Source organism: Chaetodon auriga, chromosome 21, assembly GCF_051107435.1.
Source record: "Chaetodon auriga isolate fChaAug3 chromosome 21, fChaAug3.hap1, whole genome shotgun sequence".
Classification (NCBI taxonomy): domain Eukaryota; kingdom Metazoa; phylum Chordata; class Actinopteri; order Chaetodontiformes; family Chaetodontidae; genus Chaetodon; species Chaetodon auriga.
Genome location: NC_135094.1, coordinates 4,824,765 through 4,850,807, shown reverse-complemented (window position 1 = coordinate 4,850,807; position 26,043 = coordinate 4,824,765). Strand labels below are relative to the sequence as shown.

The 26,043-nt window shown below is 41.9% G+C and overlaps 1 protein-coding gene across 6 annotated transcripts in view; it reads right to left on the bottom strand.

Moving 5' to 3' along the window:
- The window catches only part of myo3a (myosin IIIA), a 61,340-nt gene that overhangs the window by 19,216 nt on the left and 16,081 nt on the right, over window positions 1-26,043 (bottom strand). For 5 of the 6 annotated variants that reach the window (XM_076721383.1, XM_076721382.1, XM_076721381.1 and 2 more), the window contains exons 4-17: window positions 16,321-16,425; window positions 16,081-16,180; window positions 12,354-12,430; window positions 9,704-9,849; window positions 6,581-6,646; window positions 6,282-6,437; window positions 5,837-5,878; window positions 4,541-4,637; window positions 3,856-3,972; window positions 3,295-3,399; window positions 3,106-3,189; window positions 2,067-2,269; window positions 876-974; window positions 644-758 (exon numbers count right to left, since the gene is read on the bottom strand). In XM_076721383.1, the coding sequence (XP_076577498.1) occupies window positions 644-758; window positions 876-974; window positions 2,067-2,269; window positions 3,106-3,189; window positions 3,295-3,399; window positions 3,856-3,972; window positions 4,541-4,637; window positions 5,837-5,878; window positions 6,282-6,437; window positions 6,581-6,646; window positions 9,704-9,849; window positions 12,354-12,430; window positions 16,081-16,180; window positions 16,321-16,425 (1,512 nt within the window). The remainder of the gene's footprint in view (window positions 1-643; window positions 759-875; window positions 975-2,066; window positions 2,270-3,105; window positions 3,190-3,294; window positions 3,400-3,855; window positions 3,973-4,540; window positions 4,638-5,836; window positions 5,879-6,281; window positions 6,438-6,580; window positions 6,647-9,703; window positions 9,850-12,353; window positions 12,431-16,080; window positions 16,181-16,320; window positions 16,426-26,043) is intronic. The other variant, XM_076721384.1, reaches the window with a different exon arrangement.

Genomic DNA, 26,043 nt, shown 5'->3' with positions numbered 1-26,043 from the left:
GTTTTATTTGAGATGTCTAAATGTGATCGCTGAGCACCGAAGATCTCAACAAAAGTAAAGATTAAAGGAATAAAATAGCCTAAATTCACCTGTGGCGAAATTTGTAAATCTGTCTACCGATGTAATTTGCGGCTCCTCATTCATGCAAGAATAAGTCTCCCAAATAGATAAATTTGCCTCAGATATCTTCCTCATACTCATTGATTTCATGCATGACAAGACGTACTGTACAGGAGAAGGTTGTTCCTCCAGTAGGCCTACTGCCAAGTGATTACAGGGTAAGTACTATTGACGTGCAGATCCCTGAGGCAATCAGTTCTTTGGGCCTCATTAAGCCTCACAATGCCAACATCTGACTGCCTACATGTGCCTTTAGCTTCATGCTCCATCACACGCCATGCAGAGGACACGAGGAACTGCTTGTACTCTAGTTTACAGCTTATGGCATGTTTGTTTGTTTAATGCACTGATCAGGACACTTGCTTACATGCTGTTATTTGGCTATACACAGATTTTCATGCATATATAATACAGGAGTGTGAGAGAATGTCTGTGTGAATGTTAGGATCAAGATTATGATGTTAAATCTTGGTTGGAGACCACTTTCAGCTTTGTGCGCAGTAATTAATAGAGAAGTTTGTACCTCCAGGGTGAATCCGATGACTTTGAAACACTGCTCGACTGCATCAAACTGCTCCTTGTAGAAGGCATTGCTCACTATGTCAGGCCCCAATTTGATGTGCTCGTTACACAGATACCTGCAGATAAAAAGGGAAGCACAAAGGTCAGGACTGGGGTCTCAGGAAGAGGGAAGTTTGGAGTGTGAGTCGGAAATAACAGTGTTTAAGAGAAGGGCTAAGGAACGTCAAACCTACTTAGGTGTCTTGCTGTCAGAGAGCTTGTAGTGGGCTAGTTTCTTCCTGTCAGCCAGGCCGGCATAAATGTAGTAGAAGATGTGGAAGTTCCTCTCCCCTCTGTGGAAACACACCAAGATGTAGCTCAGAAATTCAGGTCTTAAAAGCACAAGTACATGAAAACGTTAGAAATGTAAAGACAAAGAACAGGAAAGAAACAAAACATGCTAAAAGCTAAAAAGCTCTCAGACAGTGAATGTCTCTGACAAGATCATTTCAATGATTTTTAACTGACAAAATGTACCATATCCTAACTAATTAATCAATAAATAATTGCTAGCTTGCTTTTTTAGCATTAGCATAGTTTTATTTTATCTATTTAACCATCAATATTCTTTACGGATGTATTCAGTTAGATTTTTGACCTGTTTCATGACCTTTCACTACATTTTGTCCGTTTATTGGCTCCACAGTGCTCAGCCAGTGAAAGCAGGTGTGTTATGTCTTCTGTCGCTCTGCAGGAACATTGTTGCTCAGAGAAAATACCTCTGACAATGTCAACAGGGTCATCTTGGCTGCTACGCTTTAACTTTTCACCGAATGCCATTAAAATGTGTCGACACAGTCTTTTTTCTAAAATCCTCCTCACAGACAGACATATCAGAAACACTCCTGACAGAGGTACTGATATATGGCCGCATCTTTGAAGCGTAATTTTGAAAAAACTTGCTTTCTATCCCCCTGATTTTAGTATGCAATAACAGGCTGAAGAAAAGTGTGGCTGCACTCGACGCTTGCAGCCAAATCAAACCCTCTGACCTGTGTGTCTCATACTTGAGTCTGCCTTTGAAGTTCCACTAAGGATACCTGCAAGACCACAATCTTTGATCAAACAGGAAATAAGCAAGCCCCTCCACTTGACCCACTTCCCTCCCCGGACGCACGATAAGAAGAAAACAGATTGACTGGAGTGCAGGTTGAAGGCAAATACCACCAATCTCAGCAGGTGAAAGGAAGAGAGAGAGAGACAGAGTCCATTATGAACTGATCCCTGGTCAGCAGGCTGAAAAATGACCTTCTTGGCAAAATTCAGAAAACCTATAAACACATAATTTCAACTGGGTTTGTTAAATGAAGGTCATATCAGTAATAAGTGTCATGAGGTTGCTTATGTTTGACAAGAAGACAAAAAAAGAAAGAAGTGATATTTACACTGCCTGGTGGATGACTCTGGATTTCTCCAGCAGGTACTCAGATATCTGCGCTCCGACCACTGTCCCTCCACAAGTGAACTTCATCTCCAGGTATTTGCCAAAGCGGCTGGAGTTGTCATTGATGACGGTGCAGGCGTTCCCAAAAGCCTCCACCAGGCTGTTGACCAGCAGGATCTTCTCCTGGAGCGTCCGATTATTGGCCTGAATAAAACATTATTCCAGCTATGTCACTGGGAAATCAATACAGTGGAAGTAATAATTCTTTTGTCAAGAAATGATGCATGAATTCCTGCCGTGAGCCTTTCTGTTCCTGCTATTCCCATCAAAAGTGACACTGCCATTTCTTACTTCATTCCTCCGGTCATGAAAAATGCAAAAAGCAAATTGAAATGGAGCTTTCTTTTCAATCAAGTTGCAAATGGTGACGGGCCTCAGCTGGAGCGTCGCGCAAACCGATCACAGGATGTTCAGAGCGACTTCAGGGTGGATTTTAGAGACTGACTTCTCTTAATATCCACAGCTGGCTGGAGGCGCACAGGTTGCTGTCAGTCTGAAATACTTCTATAGAAATGATTTGTACTCGTTTCTAATGTCCTTTCAGACGTTCATCCGTGAAATCAGGTCACTTAGTTTCTGATGTTTGCTTTGGTTTGATTCTTTGTGAATTATTCTTTATAAATAGCCTTTTTAATGTTTTCTTCATTATGCTGCACTTTGCTATTACAAATCCGTCTGCTGCTTCAGCACCACGGACAGCGCCGTGGATTTATCAATACACAGCACAGTTAGACGACTGATAATTCAGAGTCACGGTCGAGGACATAGATTCTAACCTGCACAAGTCAGATAAAGGACCACTGAATCACGCGGACTAGACTAACATATTCATCTAAACAGCCCCTCTGCCCCTGCACTCTCTGTGCTGCTACAAGATGGAGAGGCAGCATGGCAGGTTAACAAGGGGGATGCATTTTGGTCATTTTGCTAACAAGGGGGATGACATCCTCCCCTCACACCGCCTACTGGTTATGACTCACCTTCCCAAGAACTGTCAGCTGCTGCACCAGCAGATGAGCACCCTCTGTTTTCCCAGCTCCACTTTCCCCACTGATCACAACACACTGAACACAGAAAGGCACAGAGATTAGCGCAAAGCTCGGAAAAAGTAATGCTAGCAAAATTATAAACCATGTAAATCTTTGAGTGCAAAGTCTTTAGCACATCACCTGGTCTGCGTTGTATGACACCATGGACTGGTAGGCGACATCAGCCACAGCGAAGATGTGTGGTGGGTTAGCTGTGCGCTTAGCTCCAATGTACATCTTAGTGTACTGTGGAGACAGCAGGGTTGAGAATAAAAAGATTTATTCCAAACATGCACATGAATGTAAATGACACCATGAAACAGGTATTATGTAGAAGAAAAGCACATTAATGCGATCATGAAGTAACTTTGCTACTTTGCACTGCACACCAGTCCAGACTGTCCATGTAATACTTCATATATTTGCTCTGAAAGGGGAGGAATGAAAAATAGGTACAAACTTGAGGCAAAGAAAAACACGATGATTGGGAGGAAAATACAGTCACTGAGGTGTGGAAGAGGCAGGGAGACAGGGGCAGCGTGTGTGAATGTGTGTGTGGAGGTGAGGCTAAATGGGATGCAGCTGACTGAAGAACTGCAGAGGCACTAATGAGACACGCTGGGCAGCAGTCGGCGCATTACCGACCAAATGTACGAGCACAGGTGCATGAAAGAAGACGCACGAAGGCCTACATGCACAGACCTGAGGAGTGTATATCTCCATCGTATGGAAAGGATTGACTGCGATGAGGATGTCTCCCACATACGTGTAAATTTGATCTCTTCCATAGCGACACTGAAGCTGCTCTGTGACCGTGTTCTGGAAAAAGAAAGCGACAGGCATGATTCACACAACCAGCATGAGATATTTCCTAAACAAATCAGCTGCGATATGATTGTCAGAGCCATATTTTGAGCGGCAGCAAGCTGCACTTCAGCTTGTGTCCCGCCTCAAGTCGAGGCCTGTGACGCCTGTTACGTCAATGTATTATCCTCATGTGATACACGGTGATTAATTCTCCTGTCTCCTCACAGCCAGGACAGGTACATCAACAACAGCATCGCCTCCCTCAAACCAGCAGAGCTCCTCACGTTGAAGGATGGGTGGAAATATCCGCTGGCGACTGAGACTGATTCTATCATTCAACACGGCGGTGCAGCATTCAGATTTGATGAATTGCTCTAAATGTTTGTGCAAAAGATGCTGCGGTACATTTCTCACTGTGGTTGATCAACAGGCTGACGGGGGCTGATGGGGGAAAAGTGACGCTGAATGAAAAAACAACAACAACAACAATGTGGACAAATAGCACTGGAGGCAATCATCACAATATATACAATAAGATCAGCTTCTGCAGACTACCACACCAGACTGTCGACGTTCTTACTTCGTCTAGAACCTCCAGGGTGGCGAGGTCGTCCACCTCCTCTGCGTCAGTCTGCGTCTTCATGTGGCTTCCTCTTTTAGTGTGGATGCGTTCATGCCTACAACTCACAGAACAAAGCAAGTCTCTCACTGGGCGATGTGTGTAATGTACAACGTATGTGCTCCACATGACAGTCATCTAAATTCAAACTCATTATGAGATCATACTGGAGCAGTGCCCAGAGCTGCCAGCGGTCATTTCTGAGGTCAAATAATGCATCGCCACTTCAAACAAACCCAGAACAGTGTAAATATAATCAAAGCCTCAGCTGGATTAAGATCTAAATGTAAATATAATGTTCTATAGCTGTGGTTCGGGGGGGCAGAGAGCCAGTGCAGGAGGGGGGGCGTGGTTGACCAGGGGAAACATATGGAGTGAACCTAAGTCGAATGAATATGATTTTGGGAAAATACACACAAAAAAAGCAATGATGCTGACCTTCCTTTCACTAAAATTGCCTAAAATTTTATGAGTCATTTCCCCGGTCACTTTTTTTGGCTCCTGAAGGAGGACATGCCAGAAAAAATCCATCAGTATGCTGTTTCGCCTGCCAGACCCCTGAGACACAGCTAAAAGGTGGTTTCAACAGGTGTGTGAAGCCAGAAGCTGACTGACATCAACTAAATAAATACTAAATACGCCTCCAGGAGGACTCTTCAGCACTATTTTTACTGGCCGACTCATTGCTGAGAGCGTCTTTATTTTCTGCTCGCCAGTACACAAACAGGCCAGATCATTCATGACAGCAGCCTTGACTTCTACGAACTCTATGGAAATCAGAACAGGAGGCTTCCATCATTTTAGATACTCACTCCAACAGACCTGACTTCTGGGCTTTATGGCTAATATCTAAATCATTTTAAATACTTCCACCAGTCACAAAATGCATCATTATTTCGCTTCAGTCGGTGACGGTGGCTGATTTCCCATTGTGAGGTTACCATTAGTCTGCTAAATTGATCTGAAAGTTATTGGACGCTGGTGAGGTTTGGAGCTCATCAGCTGCTGCGGTGGCTTTTACAGCGAAGGTCAGAACCTCAGTTAAACTACAGCATCAAAAAAGTCTCAGCAGCATGACCCATAAGACAGACAACAAATGTTTGGGGTGGCAGCATGTGAACAGTCTAAAATCAGCCCATGTAGTTGAGTGCAAATACATGTGCGATCACAACTACAACAAGAGCTCTGACTGAGCTAAAAAAAGCCGATTATCATCTACTCCTACAGCGGCATGAAGGTCATATAGGCATTTGTTACCTGTCATTACTGTCTGTGCTTCTGTCTGTCTTTCCATGATGGCTTAAACGACAGAAATATGATTAACATTTCACGACCGTACGGGCAACACACACGTTCCTGGCCAACATTTTGACTCATGTGACACACACTGTGCAGCCTGGCCCTCGAGTGCAGCCGGGGCAGGATTGAGCTGTTGTTTATGTGAGGGTGACAGGGCTTGTAAAACATCCAGCAAGGAGGGTAATTTGGATTATACTGTCTGCAAACGTTAAGCTGCAGCCTAACATATAAAACCCAGTGACAGGAGGGCTTGCAGAATTTAAGTTTTTCTTGGGGTTTATAACAAAATCTATCAAACTCTGTGTGGTGTGTGCGAGTATTCTAGCATGTGACAAAGACACGGATGTGTTATGTATGTGATTCTGGGGAGGAGACATGCATGCCAATGCAGCTGAGACAGTACCTTGTTTTTTCAATGACTCCTATTTGTTGGTTGAGATCAATGAGCTCAATCAGTTGTTTCTGCAGTATTTTCTCTCTGCCAACAATCTGTCTGATGAAAACATGCTGGAGCAGGTCTAGCACATTTGGTCTGAGCTCAAAGTCCTTAATCAGACATCTGTGGGGAGGAGGGAGAAAAGGTGGAGGAGGAGGAGGAGGAGTGCAGAGAATTTACATCTAAAGTGCGTCTGGTTATGTACTATCTGTGTAAATATTTATTATTCACCGAGGCATCACAAACACGGTAGCAAACACACTCACTTGCAGATGAAGTCATTAAAGTTGTCTGACCAGAGCTCCGGCTGGTGGAGAGTGGGCGGAGGATTTCTGTTAAAGGCAGGAATGGAAAAGATAAATGGAAAGATAAGATGAGATGGGATTTTCGCAGGCGGGCCGAGGAACAAAAGGCCGAGGCGCAGAGTGGAACGAGGCAGCGAAATCTTAACTATTTGTCATTGAAGACGTCCGGAGGTGTTTCTGCGGCGGCACCAGGCGATAACAAATGATGCTGCACCTCTGTGGCTGGGTGGTGGTGATACAGCTGATTTTATGACAGAAAGGCAATAGTCACTGGCATTGGATATCAACTATGTAACCAGATCTGTAAAGCTTAAGGTTTCTGCTGTTAAAAAAGCCTCTTTCGACAGACAAACACCGTTCAGGGGTCAGGCATAATAAGGCCTCACAGCAGGCGAACAAGTGAGCTAATTTGCTGTAATTCCTCGTCCTGCTTTAAGTACCTTTTTACAAGAGGGATGCTGGCAAGTGGTGGGGAAGTCCACTAATGCCGTTTACACGTTGGCTCTGACAGCTATGAATTGGTCTAATGAGAGGGCATACGTCTCCTGTTTATCACATAACACACCCCATCTAGACAGCAAATGCATCTATTTGGAGTCTGCTCTGCTAATGCTGTGTCTATTTAAGTGTTTGGGTCTTTTTTTTTTATCTGTAAGACAAACAGGGTCCTGCGAAGGTGCTTAAATTACACAACTATTTAGACTTTTTAATTCCCTGGATACAAATATAAGGGTGTATTTTCATTTTAATACACCCCAGTTTGCAATACAAAAGCTACTTTTGCATTTGCCTTCTGCAATAAATTCCGGCTAAAATCTCCTCCTTTGCACATAATGAAGGATAAAAGCTTAAATCCTCACACTTGTGCATAATTAGGAGAGCACTTTTAATCTTTCACCTGCTCCAGAGTGTGATGCTTTGAGCCGTCGTCCCAGTCCCTCGCTGTCTTTCTATCTTTTATTTAAACGCAGGATAAGAAGGAAAGAGGCACAGAGAAAATCTGTTTCTGTATGTTAATTCAATTTTTTTTCAGCTTTTGTCTGAACTCGTCTTTTGCTTTTGGGTTTATGTTTTTAATGGCGAAAAGAAAATACTCTTAATATAGGCCACCATGTGGACGTATAGGTTCACGTGCTGCAGCCAGTGTCAACAAACAGTGGACATAAACATTATTTGAAGTGATATAAAGCTGCTGTTTTGAATATAATATATAATATATGTCACCAGGAGACGTGTTTAAAGATGCCTGGTATGCAACTGTGCATTGTAATAATGGCCAAAAATATTTGACATGGAAAGCTAACTTCCTAACTAGCTGACCAGCTGACTAGCAAACTAACTAACCAACAATAAGTATGGAGTCTCGACCATCAGAAAGGTGGAATTTGCTGCAGGAACGCTGTGTGGGATTGTACTATACTGCACTGTTGTATGCATGTTGTGTTGTGTCTAGAACTTTACTGTAAAGGCATAAAAAATACATTCAGGCATTGTAGAAAACACACAGAAATGAATGCCCTTGATGATCTTCTGTTTCTATTTGGAAGCATTTAAGTCAGCCTAAATTAAATAAGATGTGGTGTGGTTGAGTCGATGCCCTGAGCGAAGCTTTTTCTCAGACTGCTTGACGGAGGAACACAGAGTAGTGAGAGGAGGGAAGAGAGGAGTGTGAACAGACAGCCTCAAGCTCTGGCTGCAGCAGTCACATAGATTCTGAGAAAGCTGTGTGATGGCTCCTGTGGAGCACGACCCCCACAGCAGACACACAGGACAGCCATGACACAGGAGTGTGTGTCTGACGTGTGTGTGTGTGTGTGTGTGTGTGTGTGTGTGTGTGTGTGTGCAGGAGCGCAACGGTTCAAGACAGTGATGGACAAAGTGCTGTGCCGCTGAGGCGACAGTGACGGTAAGTGCTTATGCAGCTCTCACACAGGAATCAGGAGACGATAAACAATTACTTTTCACCTTCAGCCCAAAATACACTGAGATGAGAAAAGGTTTTGTGTTCTCGGCCTCCCCCACAGGATGAATGGGATCAGCGCCAGGAGGGGAGGGGTCTACGTATAAGCCCCTGCAAGCAGAAAAAAAGCTATTTGAAGTGACAAGACTGTACTTTGTCTGGTGACAGTCAGTATAGAGAAGCAAATTACTGCGTTGGGGAACAGGAGATGGATTTTCTGTACTGCAGTACTGCAAACTACTGTGTATTACCCCGTCTTTCTGACAGGCTGCATCGGTGCAGCGGATAAAAAAATCAACTTATTGTAGTTCTGCCATTGAAAAAAAGACTGTGCAGGCTGTGTCTTTTTGTGGGGGCTTTACAAAACAATATCAGCTGTCCAGCAAAAACATGGACAACATATTGATCTTTAAAGTCATTTATCAAACAAAATGTCTCAGTCCCCTCATGGAAGCAAAGATTCCAGCGAGACACCGACATGTGATGTCTCTTGAGCTAACAATCAAAGACATATTCATGCTAATGCATGCTTGGCCAGATTAGTGTATAAAACAACAAATTCTCAAAGGGAGCTCTGATTTCTCAGTTCATAAGTTGTAATTAAGAAGTCACCATGTTTAAGAGCGTCAAAGTGAGAAACATGCAGCACGTCAGGAGGATGAAAACACTGTTGTTTCCTCACTCTGACACAGTTATTAATCATTTAGCATCAAAATAGAGACAGGAAATGCATATTGTGAGTGATAAAAGTAAATAGGGTTGTCAGTGTCTCCAAACGTACAATTATGTGCAATTTAGTCACAACGAAGAGCCCAACAGTAAAACACAAATCATAATTTAACTTATTTGTGAATGAAAATTATTTCCAAAGCATTCAGATTTTAGTTGGTGTGAAACCTCGAAAGTTCAAAAGTTTGATGAAGGCAGAATATGAGCAACTACAGACTTTTAATTTAAATTAAAAACATTTGAGCAGCACAGTGGCTAACCTGTTAGCATCGTCACATTAAAGCTAGAACCCCTTTAGAGAGCTGAACAGAAGCCTAACATGACAGTGACGGGGTCAAAGTCACAGCCCCTCGATAATGATGGTGGGTTGCTGGGTAGGTGTAATGGCGGCTCACCTGGGTATTTTGAAAAGAGCTCTCATTGGGTGGAGGTCAGACAGAGGCGGGTCTCCATCGCCCAGCTCTATGGCGGTGATGCCGAGCGACCAGACATCACAACGAGCGTCGTAGGTGGAGTCCAGCTGCTGCTCGCATGCTATTACCTACAGCAGTAATGAAAACACACAATTACTGAACCAGAATTAGAAAAATTGAATTTTGTAATCAAACAAGTCAAGGATCGTTTTGAGAACAAGTCTAATACCTTTGCCCTCAACGGATTCACCAATTATCATCAGCTCATACATCATTAAACCTTTGTTTTAGAGCTGCAATATTACGAAAATCTGGACTCCCTGAGCTTGAAATGAAAGGTCTGACATCCTGTTATGCAGGACATACTCAGGGTCGACCGAAGGCATAAAGCTTGAGTCTACTTCCTTATTAGGGAGGAGTCAAAATTCACGTATTTTAGTGGGTTTTCTCATTTGTGAGCCCTTGCACAGACATCATACAGCTAAATGTAAAACAAAGGAACTGAAAATCAGCTGCAGCAGAGCTCAGCCAAAGCTACAGTCTCAACATCATCTGCTGTGGGCAATATACTACACACACACACACACACACACACACACACACACACACACACACACACACACACACACACACACACACTGCACTCACAGTCTATCATCAATGTCCTTAGGGCAGCATGGTACCAATCAACAATATGAATCATCTCTGAGTGGGAGGCATGTAACACACACGCACACGCACACACACAGACACACACACAGACACACACACAGACACACACACACACACACACACACACACACACACACACACACACAGAAACATGTTCACCATTATTGTCAAATGTCTGAAATCAATACAATTTGTATTCTCAGCTCTCAGAAGGCATTATCTTATGTACACAGACAAGACAAGCCGAAAAATCATTAACAGATCCCCAAAAGACATCCTGAAGAACAAGTGTATACACACACACACACACACACTCACACAAACACTCACCCTCACGACTTTGTTATAACTCTTTATAACAAACATTAGAAACACAGAAATCTATGTGAAATCATGCAGATTATTCTGCAGAAGAAAGTAACTTCGAATCATCAAAGTGGCTAAAAAGCTAAATATAAAGTCAATAAAAATTAAGCTCATCCAAAGTGAAGAATATTGTGCAGATATGACGACAACTTACCCCACAACTCAGTCTTCTTTAGAACGTAGGTGAGACTGCGACTGTATGAAAACAACACTGTAGATTCTGTATCTGTATCTGAAAACTCACTAAAGGCTGCAAAACCCCACAGAAACGATACCTGTAGATCCTCGCTTACAAATCTGACTCCGGTCAAGTAAACACTCTCCCGTCTAATCCATCCAAGCTACGTTCTTTGATGAACATCTTACACAAATGAGATTAAAATGCTGACAGGACGCGTCATGCCGTGTATATTCTAATTCCCAATTTGCACGACATGCAAACCTCATGTAAAAAAGTCCTTTTCGATTAGACAAGTGTGATGTGCCAGGCTTAAGATGCGGTGCAGGTGCAGTGGTTACAAAGCTCGGCTGTGTCGTAGGAGAGTTGAAGTTCACCCATCTTATCCCTACGGAGGTTGCTAACAGTTCACCTGATCTAATCCTGACCAGTGTTGAGGGTAAGAGTGCAGGTGGGCGGTTATGGGATGCCACGACACGTTGAGGTGTTCACTTCGATGAAATATAAATGAAAGCTGTCTGTCTGAACAGCCTCTTCACATTTAATCATTTCACTGCAGAGTCAAGACGTCAGTAGAAGTTCAGCTGCATTCTGGAGACTAAACAATCGGCTTTTTCTGGCTGTGTCCTTGTTTGGTTCACTGGCGTGCGCCTACTTTTTGAATGTCAGCATCTGCTAAGCTTGTTTACCACTGCTTCATATCATCAACAGATGATCGTCATATGAAAAAGTGTCAGATGCACCTTGGCAGCAGATAGTTCGGTCACTCTGTGTAAAATCGATGAGATGCAAAATTTCATGTCAAATTTCGGTCGGACAGCTGTATGACAAACCCACCCACCACCTCTATAATCTTACTTCCTGCATTGGCAATAAACAATGGCTTCAGGTGTAAATCTGCACATCAGATTCTTCAGCAGTGTCATTCCTTGGGACTCCCACTAAGTCATGCTTTACTGATTGAGATACAGAACAACTCAAAAACTGCAGCTGCTTCCTTTTTCTCTGATATCACTCGCACACAGAAACAGCCTTTCAAAGGGAAAGTTACTGATCACTGTCACAAAATAAACACTCGGATGAATCAAGAGCAAGAACCTCAAGCCAAGAGACAACACGGGAGAAAGTTAAGCTTCCATAAAAAGTAGAGGACAAGGGGACGTGAGGTATAAAATCATCAGTTCTTGATGTAGCTATTTCTGTACAGGCAGTACATGAACCGCCAGTGCACTGAAGCTCTGATGAGACAGGACACGAATGATGGAGGCCGTCCACTCCATTTTTTCCACGCACACTGTATTTGACAGTGTTATCTCTTTGATGATTATTAACTGTGGCCCACTGGGATCTGCTCCAGGCTAATGTACTGGAAAGGGACGAGGCTGCGGGAGCGTTTATAGGCCAGTTTTACTGTACCTCAGGAGCCATCCAGAAGGGAGTTCCCACAGAGGTGTTCCTCCTCAGGCGGGTATTTGTCAGCTGGGCTGAGACACCTGCAGGGAAGAGCAAACAGACATTTTACCCTCGCTCTTCTTTGACATGTGCTTTTTCCTCTCACAAAGATCAGACTGGCTGGTAGAAGGGATGATCTGTGAAACGGGAAACAGTGAACAGTAAACAGTGGGGTGCTGCTCGGCTGATATGGGGCTGAATGGATCTCAGAGCTCTCTCGTATCCCACTGATAAAGCTGTCACTGTTGCGACGAGGAGGAAAAACAAAACACGTGCACACAAAGCCGTCGAGTTGTTTTCCCTTCAAAAGACGGATTGGTTTGAATTACAAATTCTCGCGTGAATGCAGGTGATTTTTCGGGGCATTTCAAGATCAACATTTGAATACAATTCAAGTCTGGCAGCAGAGACAACATTTCACCCTCCCTCAGAACAAGACGTTATGTATCTGAGTGATTTATTAGCTTATGTTTGGCTTTATCTGCCTGTATAAAAAGAGGACAGAGTCATGTCGCAGCTATCGAGTCAGAGACGGATAAATTCAGCCAAAACGGAGAAAACGAGGGCATGTGTGTCCTTATGTGTGTGTGTTAATGTGGGCTAAAAAGCCTGACAAGGAACATGCTGACCCACAATCGTGACTTCAGTCCAGTCCAGATAAATCAGCGTTACGCCACACAGCGCCGTGTCCCAGGGCTGGCTCTGCTGAAGCAGCAGCCAGGACAAAAGCCGAGCCTGGAGACAAAAGCATCTACCAACAAACAAAAGGTGATCCGCTGATGCACGACACGCGGTTCCAGCGTCTTTGTCTCGTCGTGGGTTACATTATGTGAATCTGAATCACGCGGTTTCAAATTTAGGGTTACTCTTCTGCAGAGTGGGTTTAAACCATGCACAATTTAGTCAACACACGTGCATTTTCGAACGGCATCCTGTTAAATGTTATTCTTTGCACCTGTTTTTTGACGACTTCGTTACTGTCGGTGCGGTGCAGCGCACACTGATGCTCTGCTGGTGCTGGTGGGTTAAAGCCAGGGGTGGAGATGAGCAATGCAGAGGAAAACGATTCTGTGGCAAACACTGAGAGGGATTAGAAGCATGTGCAGGAGGGGATATGTGCATGAGGCTGAAACACACACACAGGGACATGCTGTCAGCAGACCAAGAAGCAGTTCAACAGGAACACATGAAGACACAACAACAGTTTTACAGGCACTCAGTATACCTCAAATTATCCACACAGCCTCATGGTTACACACTCACACACAAGTTATATCGGTGTGTGAGGACACAGGAACACAAAGAGCCCCCTGTTAGAGCTCTCACAGCCCCTCACTTTCTGCTACATTAGCCTGGAGTGGAGCCTGGTGGGCCACACTTAATAATCATCACAGAGATAACGCTGTCAATTAGAATATTCATGAGAGAGCCATGAAGGAGCAGCGCCTCTCATTCTTCCTCTGCTCTTTTTGGGTCCGGCTCTTTGCTATTTTGTTTCTCTGCTGGTGATGAGTCACTGCGGGGGCTTTATCTCTTCAGCTGCTTAGTGTAGCGTGCGCCCCTCCACATAAAAAAACCATTAATCCCAGCGTGACGCAGTGCCTGCGTGTTGCACCGAGGCAAGCACGAGCCGGGCCCGTTTTTTTCTCGGCGTTTTCGTCACTCTGCAAATTTTCGCACACGCCGGCTTTATTTTTAAACTGCTGCACCTTTTTTTTTTTTTAATCTGATGACGTCATAACTAATATCTGATATGAATTTCAACCGTCTGTGTTTTTGAAGACTTGCAAACTTGATGTACAAAAAGACGTTCCAGTCATAACTAAGATCGAACTGTCAAACCAGGCGGTGCTGAAGCTTCCTATCTGGTTTTCAGGAGCTTCTCTCTAAACAATATGGTGAATGAGAGTTGAAACGTGCTCCCGTTGTGTAATAACTTCTTCTCAACAGACTCTGTAGCCTTCCTATCTGAGAGATGCATCACAAGTTTAGCCAGAGGAGCACATGATAAGATGTTCCAGAGCAAACAGAAGCTCTGTATCGTCAACAACGGTTAGATCTTGTTTGTGATGCCTCGACTGTAATAACTTCAAATAAACAGTCTCATATGTGTAATATCTACTGCAGGGCCTTAAAGCCTCTCATCAAACTGTACCAACAGTGAAGGTTTGAATACTGAGTACTGTTTGAAAATGTTTCACCTGAATTAGCTGAAAAAACAAACAAGCTAACATTTGAGCTACATTACATGTGTGAGGGTTGAGCTCTTTTTCTCCTCAGTGCTGGTGCGTTCACTGCCCATTGTTTCAGTGGGTATTAGTGACATAATATGTTCAATTATTCAGATTTGATATCTTTTTTATAATTGCTAAATAAATATATGGGACAATATCTGGCACTGCTACTACTGCAGATTTGTGTGGCTGAAGCCTGTGATGTTGCAGTCTTTCCTTATGTGTTATGTTTTCCATTTTATATATTGAAGATACGCCACAACCATCCAATTTGAGAAATAACTGTGTCGTGGTGTTTATTGATTCATATTTCAAAGGAGCAGATGACTGTGTCAAATGCATTCATTTCATGAGTGAAACTCCACGATGAACAGCTAACTGCTTTCCTTTCAACGACACTTTGAAACTGGAGCAACAAAAGAGATGACACTTTTCCAGAACATTGGCTTCTTTGAGTTTCATCAAACATCAGCAACTACTGCAAACTGTTAGGAACAATCAGGGGATCTCAACTTTCAGTCACTGTACACATTAAATAGAAATACGTTGTGTTCACTGATCGTAAGATGCTCTGCTTTAACATCAAATCTGTTGCATAAGCCCATAAAGTAGAGTATTTTTGCACTGGCATGCACATCTCTTACTTGCAATAGACAAAATCAAGAATATCAGAACACATGATGAAGCTCTTATCAGACGCGCACATTACCAAATATTTAGGAAATGTTTTGAAATGGCCTTCCTTCTTCGAAACCGGTGCGATAAACAGGTGTTGAGAATCTGACGAAGACGCTGCTCTGAAGGCACCGGATGGCCCTGCTCCATATGAGCTACACTTCAAATTCACATATCAAGTGACTCCATTAATACCCCTCCTCTTCCTCCTCCCCATGTAAGAGCTGTGCACTTTGTGCTTCGTGGTTCGGAAAAAGGCTTTTAAGAGAAGTCCACAATTAGCAGACTAAATGCAAACCTACACGCACGTCGAGTGGGGATTTTATTTGTAATGAAAACAGGCAGCTGGTTTCTCAGCCCCTGAAGAAAACAGGGGTGAGTCATCTCCCTGGAAATAGTCAGAATCACTTTGCCTATCATGAGCCTTCAGTAAGAACTATGGTTCTGCTGCTCCGAGCGCCTCATTTGGTTAAGAAAACCTAAAAGCAAATCAGTGCAAACACGGGGTGAATAGCAACAATGTCCGCTGCCGTCTGCAGGAGAATGTAAAAGATAGGGTGTAATGGAAAAGTATAATTGTCTGCCACCTTGTCAGGTTGTGTAAACGTATTCCAGCCTCTCAAGGAAACTAATTAGCGGGACAATTTATTTGGCGAGTGGCTGAAGGTAATGGATTTGACCCTCTTCTGTTAAATAGAGCCATAACATGATTTTCACTGATTAGAGGAGGATGGTACAAAAACAGACACCGTGTTAAAGCTTGTCTTCTGCAGAAAGCGTACCGAAATCCACCAGTTTGATCCCTCCGTGCGTCGTCAACAGGATGTTGTTGCCTTTGACGTCACGGTGGATGGTTTTGTTGATGTGCAGATGCTGGAGGCCCTGTGAAGAGAAAGAGGTTAAGAGCTTTTTGTGACACCTGCCTGAAAAATTATCCCGTTTAAACCCCTTTTTGATTGAAGCAGTGTGTTCAGTGGGACTGCATTGTCTCCCCTCCTGCGCATTCAAAAGGCCGGACTTACCATGAGGGCCTCGTGCAAGATGTAGGCAATAATGGCTTCATCCATTCTGTCTCCTCTCTTCAGCATGCCTTTAGCCAGATCAGTCACAGAGCCGCCATTGCAGAGCTGCAACAGAAAAACACACAAAGGGGAGAGAATAATGAGAAGAAACTCGACGTGAGTCAGCATTTATGGCCGAATTTATACAATATGCGGAAATCTGAGGCATCTGTGATGTGCAGAATTTCACGTGGAGGAAAGGCAGAGGATGAAGACGTTTTGATCACAAGATTTCACAGCGAGAAAAGAGATGCTGAAAGTAATTCTGTCAATCTTTAGCGGCTTATCTTTCTGAGGCAGCTTAGCGAGAGGTGGAAACGGTGCCAATGGGGAGAACGTACAGTTTGGGTTTAATCTACGCTGTGATGACTACGCCGGGCAATATTAAACATGCACAAATCATCTTCAAATGTAGTACATCCTATTATGTTTTCATACAATGCCAAGGTTTATGTTAGAAATGACGCTGCGTTTAAAGGAGGACGTGCTGGAAACAGAACGTACCGAGACTGAATCAGCAGGAACAATTTCTTCTCTTTTCTTTCTCCTTCTCATCTGAAAACATTTGATTTTGTGTATTTGTAGGTGTTTTCTTGTGCTATACTGCACCTAGAAGATACAGCCTCCTCTGTCAATAGCAATCCCTCCTGGAAAATTACAGAAAATTACCCCATGGGTTGCCTTGGCAACAATAATAACCCTTAATTTGGGCCTTTCTTTGGAAGATGCCAGAGGTATACGAAAAATAAAAAAACGTTAAGATGTCAGTCACAGCGGTGGGTGGGAGTGTGTGTGTGTGTGTGTGTGTGTGTGTGTGTGTGTGTGTGTGTGTGTTGGGGGGGTGCTAGTCATATAAATTGTAGATTCTGTTTGTAAACACAGACCTTGTCACTCTGCGCCGTAAAATATATCATCTACAGACGCATTAAACATGCAAACACGTCCCACTTTTTCATATTTGTCACAATTTCTGAAAACATTTTTGTGCAAGACAGGAAATTTCCATCATATCTTTTCATGTATAAAACACTTGTTCTCGTATAATTACACTAATTTCCCGCTCTTGTAAACTGAAAGCTTAATTAGGCAACAGACACGCACTGGTGTGTGCGTATTTAGGATGAGTCCCCTGAAGCGATCGTACTGAAGAGATTGTGCAGCACATATCAATAAAGGTTACTAATAAATCACTTATATAACATAGCGTTAACAGAAGCTACTGTAAGGTTTTTCAGTTCACATTTAAAATGACAGGGAACAGCACAACGTGGGGCCTCTAGTGCTAAATGTTTAAGGAAGCAGCATGTTAACTACAGCACTTGTATTATTTTCAGGAAAAAGATGCACAACAGCACCAGAAAAATGATGCTATCATTTTGCATTATGAATGTCTTCCAACAAAAAACTGCTGACTGGCATAATAGTAGCATCATAACACAGGCACAATGTTTGCAGCTGCGTGCCCAAACCTCCAAATAAGGACCCATTTTGTCATTTCATTATAATTCCCCCCACAGGGCTTGATTGCCTTTGCACATATTGTGCCAAAGTGAGTCTGTGCTACTGACTGCAGCTAATTGAGCTAACCGCAGGAAGCTAAATTGCTTCTTCCACTTACATCTAACAGTGAACACTTTTTAAAACAAAACACTACATTTAATTGATTTTAGAGATGCAAATATGTATTTTTGTCATTATGGATTTTTCTATTAATTAATTTTCTAATTCGTTCATCCACACACCATCAGAAAATAGCTGGAATCTGCAAATGTTGTGATGCCGCGACGATATCAGTAGTTCCCAATTAATTTTCCGTTAATCGTTTCAGCTCTGGTTGATTTCAAATGGCATGAAGATGCATCATGGCCTCCCTTTTCTTTGTTAGGAGACGTTATGAAACTTAAAATAAATGCTAAAATGTTTAATGCTAGATCATGCACAGATTATGAGAGGACGGGCTGCAGCGCACAAACATTTTGCATCTCTGTGATTGTTGTCTTTGTTGTAGTTTTGTGTCTCTTTGTGGTTGTTTTCTTTGTCTTTGTTGTAGTTTTGTGTCTCTTTGTAGTTGTTTTCTTTGTCTTTGTTGTAGTTTTGTGTCTCTGTGGTTGTTTTCTTTGTCTTTGTTGTAGTTTTGTGTCTCTTTGTGGTTGTTTTCTTTGTCTTTGTTGTAGTTTTGTGTCTCTTTGTGGTTGATTTGAATGACTTTCCAGCAATTATAATAGTGACTTCAAACAGAAACTCTGGCCCAGGGGCCCCATGACCACTTGGGGCCTATTCAGTGATCCTCCTCTACCCTACATGCTGAGAGCGTAGCAAGACTTTGACCTTGACAAAGCAGTGGCATAAGTTTTCAATGGCATGCCCTGGGTCTGTTTTCTATCTGTCCATCAATCTATCTATCCATCAGGAGCCCAGAGAGCTGTTGCAGGATGGATGGCATGTATCTCAGCTGCCACATGGGGAGCTTAATCACTCCTTCTCTCTGCTATCAGACATGCAGACAAACTGCAGCTAAGCAGAGAATACCGCTGAGGCTTTAACAGACAGCACAGCACTCTGACAATGAGCCGCGCCTGACGTCAGTCCACATCGCTGCTGCCATATCACCTGTCATCATTAAATTACACGGGGCAGACAGACAAATCCATATTAATGAGAGGTCCGGTACTCTAGATTTAGCACAGCTAAATGTTAGCGCTCTCACCTTAGCCACAGCGCCCACTTCCAGAAAGTGATGCTCGACATGAACATTAATTATTTGAGACGTGGTGAAGACTTGAACCTCTGCAGAGTGGAAACGATATATGAAACTTCAGACCTGGTTTGATTTAAATCTAGTACAGATTAAACCAGATTTCCTAACCTTTCTATAGAGTCAGAGCTCGGGTACAGATATTTAAACACAACTAGTTTGAGGGTTCTTTCCTGAAACGAGCAACTAATTCCCAATAAATAAGTTACACCAGTAAACTATGATAGTGACTGTAAGGGGAGCTGCATCAGGATATTGTGGAGGGGTTTTGGAGATCACAGTTGAATCCATTAAATAAGTTAAAAATATCAACCTCTATGAACAAGAACTCTATTATTGCTAAAAATGATTAACAGGGCTGCCTAATTTGCATTTTTCATCACAGACTTACGATTAGAGGAAAAACTAGTGATACAGAAGATCTGTTCAGATCCATGTCTTCCATCTTCACCTTGAATGTCACGTGAGTTTCCACAGAACTGTCAGTTTTCAAAGAAATAACAGAATACGTTGAATACTGAGCGGGATGTTCTCCATTACAAATGAGGGTCAGGTGCTTGTTTAGTCATGTAAATGAAAGTAGTCGATCAAAGACGCGTAAAAGAAGTGGATGAAACAAACGTGAGGATGAAACAAACAGGGCTGCCCCATGACTCAGTGAGGGGAAACCACAGGTGCTGACTTTTTCGTCAACTACCTTTGATGTCCCTGCAGATATAAGTCTACGCTGTGTTTCTGATTTACTGTCAGATTGCTGGATGTATGGAGTTGCTTCATGCCTGCGACACTGAATAAGCGTGTTTGTTTCTGTGTGCGTGACGCGCTGGATCGCCTCCAGAGAAAAACGCTCCTATTGTTTCCGTTGCCTCATCGTTTACACGGGCATAAAAGCCGAGGTGTCTACTTTCTGGCGCCATTCATTTAAAAGCCCAAACAAGGAATACCATTTTAAACCTCATTGTCAATTAATGACTGCAGAGGTTGGGGTACGAGGGCGAGGACGAGGCAGGACAGAGACTGATGGGGGTAAATGCAGGCCATGCTGGTTTCTGTTTGACTTTCAGAAGGTGTCCGCCTAAAAATAAATGGGATACAATGAGAGAGGACAAACAAAAGGGTCAATGCCTCTGGTTTAGATGGAGGTTTTCTTGCAACATAAATACAAAAATCAAGTATTTGAACTCTGATTTGCTCAGTTTTATAGTATATTTCTAATAGCTTGAAGTCTTCCTTGGTGTGTCTCCACCGGCTTTGCATACTTGGGTTTTTCCATTTCTGACTCAGATCTGGAAGCTCTATCAGACAGGGGGCTGTGGTGGATCCAAGTCCGCCTGTTGGCTGAACTGCTCAGGGACATTCAGGCCCTTGTCCAGTGTTATCTTGGCTTTGTGCTTCAGTCACTGTCGTGCTGAAAGGTAAATCTGTCTACAAGCTTGCATGTGGATTTGCTTTCTTGGATATTTGCTTTATTCAGTCTTGATCCCCAAATCACAAAGCTTCTGTCATCATCTTCTGCGGTACTTTCACCTTATTTACATCTATTTTCAAATACTTCTGCACTTTTACTTACTTAACCCTTAAGAGATCCTGGGGACATTTCGTGCCATTTGGTTTTTTATTTTCAAGCCATTTTGGCTGTGTTGAATGAATATAGCCATGAATATGCCAAAGGATATTCATTTTTAAAACATTTTAGAATTTTCGTCTCAGTTTCTTAAATTAGCCTAAAATGGCTAAGCTACGCAAGAACCGACACATTCGATCCTAGGGACAAAAACATGCCCCATTAAAAACCATTGAAAATGCCTTTTTTGATCCCACATTTATCTTAACATAAACTAATGCATTCCTATATGTTAGGATTTCATTTTGGACTACGAGCTTTCAATTTTAAATTTTTATATTTGTCCACCAGATGGCGCTACTTTTTACCCCTTCAAAGCATGCAGCAAAATTTCACACTTTTTACTGTTTTCTGCAAGGGTGCCTTGCTACTGAAATGATAAGTGTGTGTCGCCTTGATGTTGGACAATGATGTGTGTGTATAAAAATAAAAGTGTGTGAGCGTGCGGGTGTGTGTGCGTGTGTGTGTGCGTGTGTGTGTGTGTGTGCGTGTGTGTGTGTGTGTGTGTGTGCAACTTCAAAGGTCTTTTCTCTTAGAAGGCCACACTTACGCATTATAAACTAATTCAACAATAAAAACAATCACTAGCTTGTTTTGGTTCTCGCTCAGGTTGTTTATGCAGGAGCACTGCAGCCATGGTAATAAGTATAAGCAGTAGTGCGGGAGTAGTCATTTTGGAGATGGCAAGACATTACAGGACACAGGAGGCTCTGGAAGTGATCATGCACTCTGAGTGCGAGGATGGCTCCTCATCCACCTCCAAGGACTCTGAGGCTGACTTGGAGGAGGCCTCAGAGGTAGAAAAGACCAGCTGGTGTCCAACTCCTGGCAGCAGCAGAAACCATACAGGAGGAGGCTCTTCATTGAAGAGGTGGGAGAAGTGCTGGTGACCCCAGGGGCGGGGCTTGTGGACAGGCAAGCCAGGCAGTTGCTTGGAGCTCCCGGCCACTAGGGGGGCCCCGGCCACTTATTTACAACAAAGATTGTTGATAGGCCTGGGCTTTCAGGGTCCTCTGTTGGTCCCTGGACCTCACTTCCAAACCACTAATATATTTTTTCAGTATTCATCTCAAATGTCCCAGAAATTGTGCATTTATGTGTGCAAAAACCAAACTGTTGCAACGTGCATGGGTGGGGTGGGGACGCCAGGGATTTCTTGCTTGGAGCTGCAAGAGACCCTAGCAACGTCACTGGGTGACCCCACGCATCAAGAAGAGAGGGTGCCTTCCCTGCTTATCAGCTGCTGAAGGAATAGTCGCAAATCTGTAAAGTGTTGGTGCAGGCCCCTCTCTCATGAATAAATGTGAGGGCAGGAGGCAGTGCGACTTTTGCATGGACAGAAAGAGACAAGTTGGCAGCACCTGCTGCAAATGTGGGAAGTTCGCATGCACGGATGATAGTCTGTCCATTTGCTGCCTCTGTTCCACCTGACCTGGACTCACACACTCAGACACATACGCTCTCTCTTTCTCTTTCTCTGTCTCTGATCTGAAAATCATTATATATCATGATAGGCTAAGATTATCAACTTTAATCTGCCACTGCAGAAAAAGTAATGATGCATCAAAATCAATGTTGCTGCCAATCATTGACTCATCTCATGACCTAATAATAATAATAATAATAATAATAATAATAATAATAATAATAATCAAATACTCCTTGAAATGTATTTTATGGAAATTGTTTTAGTTTTTTTGTTTTTTTCGATAAAAAAAACAGTGGAAATCTCTGAACATACTGGTATTTAAAGGGTTAAAATCCCCAAAATATAATTAATATTTGATATGTATATTTCAGGCTGAAGTAGTTTTAAAAGACTGAATCGTTTAAAGTGGAAAAAAATATGAATATATAATATTTTTACAGCAGTTTTTGGGAAGGGGGCAGTTTTTTGTCCTTAGGATAAAATGCGTGAGTGTTTCTTTAAATCTGACACTGCAAAAAAAATAACAATGCATCAAAATCAATGTTGCTGCCAATCATTGACCCATCTCAGGGCCTAATAATAATAGTAATCAAATACTCCTTGAAATGTATTTTATGGAAATTATTTTAGTTTTGTTGTTTTTTTTCAATAACAAAACAGTGGAAATATGTAAACATACTGGCATTTAAAGGGTTAAAATCCCCAAAATATAATTAATATTTGATATGAATATTTCAGGCTGAAGTAGTTTTAAAAGACTGAATCGTTTAAAGTGGAAAAAAATATGAATATATAATATTTTTACAGCAGTTTTTGGGAAGGGGGCAGTTTTTTGTCCTTAGGATAAAATGTGTGAGTGTTTCTTTAAATCTGACACTGCAAAAAAAATAACAATGCATCAAAATCAATGTTACTGCCAATCATTGACCCATCTCAGGGCCTAATAATAATAGTAATCAAATACTCCTTGAAATGTATTTTATGGAAATTATTTTAGTTTTGTTGTTTTTTTCAATAACAAAACAGTGGAAATATGTAAACATACTGGCATTTAAAGGGTTAAAATCCCCAAAATATAATTAATATTTGATATGAATATTTCAGGCTGAAGTAGTTTTAAAAGACTGAATCGTTTAAAGTGGAAAAAAATATGAATATATAATATTTTTACAGCAGTTTTTGGGAAGGGGGCAGTTTTTTGCCCTTAGGATAAAATGTGTGAGTGTTTCTTTAAATCTGACACTGCAAAAAAAATAACAATGCATCAAAATCAATGTTACTGCCAATCATTGACCCATCTCAGGGCCTAATAATAATAGTAATCAAATACTCCTTGAAATGTATTTTATGGAAATTATTTTAGTTTTGTTGTTTTTTTCAATAACAAAACAGTGGAAATATGTAAACATACTGGCATTTAAAGGGTTAAAATCCCCAAAATATAATTAATATTTGATATGAATATTTCAGGCTGAAGTAGTTTTAAAAGACTGAATCGTTTAAAGTGGAAAAAAATATGAATATATAATATTTTTACAGCAGTTTTTGGGAAGGGGGCAGTTTTTTGCCCTTAGGATAAAATGTGTGAGTGTTTCTTTAAATCTGACACTGCAAAAAAAATAACAATGCATCAAAATCAATGTTACTGCCAATCATTGACCCATCTCAGGGCCTAATAATAATAGTAATCAAATACTCCTTGAAATGTATTTTATGGAAATTATTTTAGTTTTGTTGTTTTTTTTCAATAACAAAACAGTGGAAATATGTAAACATACTGGCATTTAGAGGGTTAAAATCCCCAAAATATAATTAATATTTGATATGAATATTTCAGGCTGAAGTAGTTTTAAAAGACTGAATCGTTTAAAGTGGAAAAAAATATGAATATATAATATTTTTACAGCAGTTTTTGGGAAGGGGGCAGTTTTTTGCCCTTAGGATAAAATGCGTTATTTTTTTTAAGGATCTTTTAAGGGTTAATATTTTGAAAGCAGGACTTTTACTTATAATGTAGTATTTATACATAGTTGTATCTGAGAACTTCTTCTACCGTTGACATTACATCTTTCCTCTTCTAACTCTGCTTGGCCTGTCACATGGCTTGTTATTCAGGAATTATTATTTTCAGCCTCATGACCATAAAGACTTGTTTAATGTAGTGCTACAGAGACAGTTTGACAAGTTCTTATATCTCTGCAGAGAAACTGAAACTCTTAAAGATGCCAGTGCAATCGTGGCTGTGATAAAGGCTTTTCACGGCCAGTTACTTCTTCCATTTCCTAATGACAGAGGCCATTCATTTTTAGATACACGCCTGTATATAATTCTATGTGAACTGTCAGACCTTTCTGAAATACTTACAATCTATTTAATCTTCCACAGGTAGAAGGCTTAAATCTAACCAAAGGCTCACAACGTTAACACATGTTTATTTCACAAGTCTGACCAGATGTTGCATATTTATTATTGCCAACTCGCAGAGTCCTGCACGTTGAAAAATGACACTAAAGGGCTACCCAGTGGCTAAAAAAATGAAGCCAAGAGGTCCTTACCAAGCATCTGTATGCGACAAGTTGGGGGCGAGAGTGTGTTGCAGAAACACAATGGAGAAAACAAACAGCCAAAGCTGATAAATCACAGTTCACTGCTGGTCTCCAAAAGCTCTCTCCATAACTGCACACAAACAGCAACTGTGCACATCAGCTCTAAATCCCTCCACAACACCCCGATGCAGGAGGCAGATTGTGGCTTAAGGTGTTTGCTATGAAACTGTGAGACTCAGTGAATGAAAGTGTACATGAGGTGTTTGTCTTGTGATCATGATATATTTACAAAGGAGCTGTTAAAGAATGGTGATGGTGTTGGAGGTGTGATGTGTGTTCTGCAAAGCTTTTGTAAACACCAGCTTTTGCATGCATGTAGAGTTACTCTCTAATTACTGATTTTACTAGCATTATTGTCAATGATAGCAACAAAGCAGAAGCATGAGAACGAGCCGTTAGAGTCTTTAAACAAGCATTTCTAATTTTGAAATCAAAGTGCAATATATGCACAGAGAGATGCATTTTAAATCTTTGCATAATGGAAGATACATTTCTGAAATGAGCTTTCAAAGGTTCGACTAATCATTGGCCTTCATTCAACAGGGTCTCTGGATGAAACGTGGGAGCTCACAAATGAAATGCACATCCAAATCAGGTTTTTATTTCCAATTAGAGAATAAAAGTCGCTCCATCGTCGCTATCTTTGAAGTATTTATAAACTCTCTGGGAGCAGAATTAGGCAGTCATACATGAAAGCTTGCTCATCTGTGCCCACATCCGCTACCATAAAGGAGCACACTACAGAGGCAAAGCCAAAAGCTTGCAGACCCCAATGAGGGGCTAACAAAGTAGAGGATGCAATTTGTATGAAATCTGTTCATAATGAGTGGTATGCTGTCAGTGCAGCGCAGAGAAAGGCTCATCTCAGCAGAGCTAAAGGATGGAAAATTACAGTTTAGAAAGGAGGGACAGTAACCATGGTGAATGACCACCTCACCGCCTGCCTTCCTGTCTCTTTAGTGCTAAAACCCCTTGTGCATCTACTTCAGAGCATGCACGCACACACACGCGCACACACACACACACGCGCACACAGCCACTTGCTAAACTGTCAGGCAGTGATTTCAGCCACAGGATTAGCTACCAGATTTGGACTGCTGGCTGCAGTGTTTTGCAAGGGAAATGTTGAAAATGGATATGCAAACCACAGAAGAGACAGGATGTAAGCAAAGTAGCAAAGCTGAGTGAAACACCAGATTTGTCTTTTTACTCAATAATTGAGTCTCTTAATGTGATGCAAAACTAGCAATCGGTACAGTGCAAAATAAGA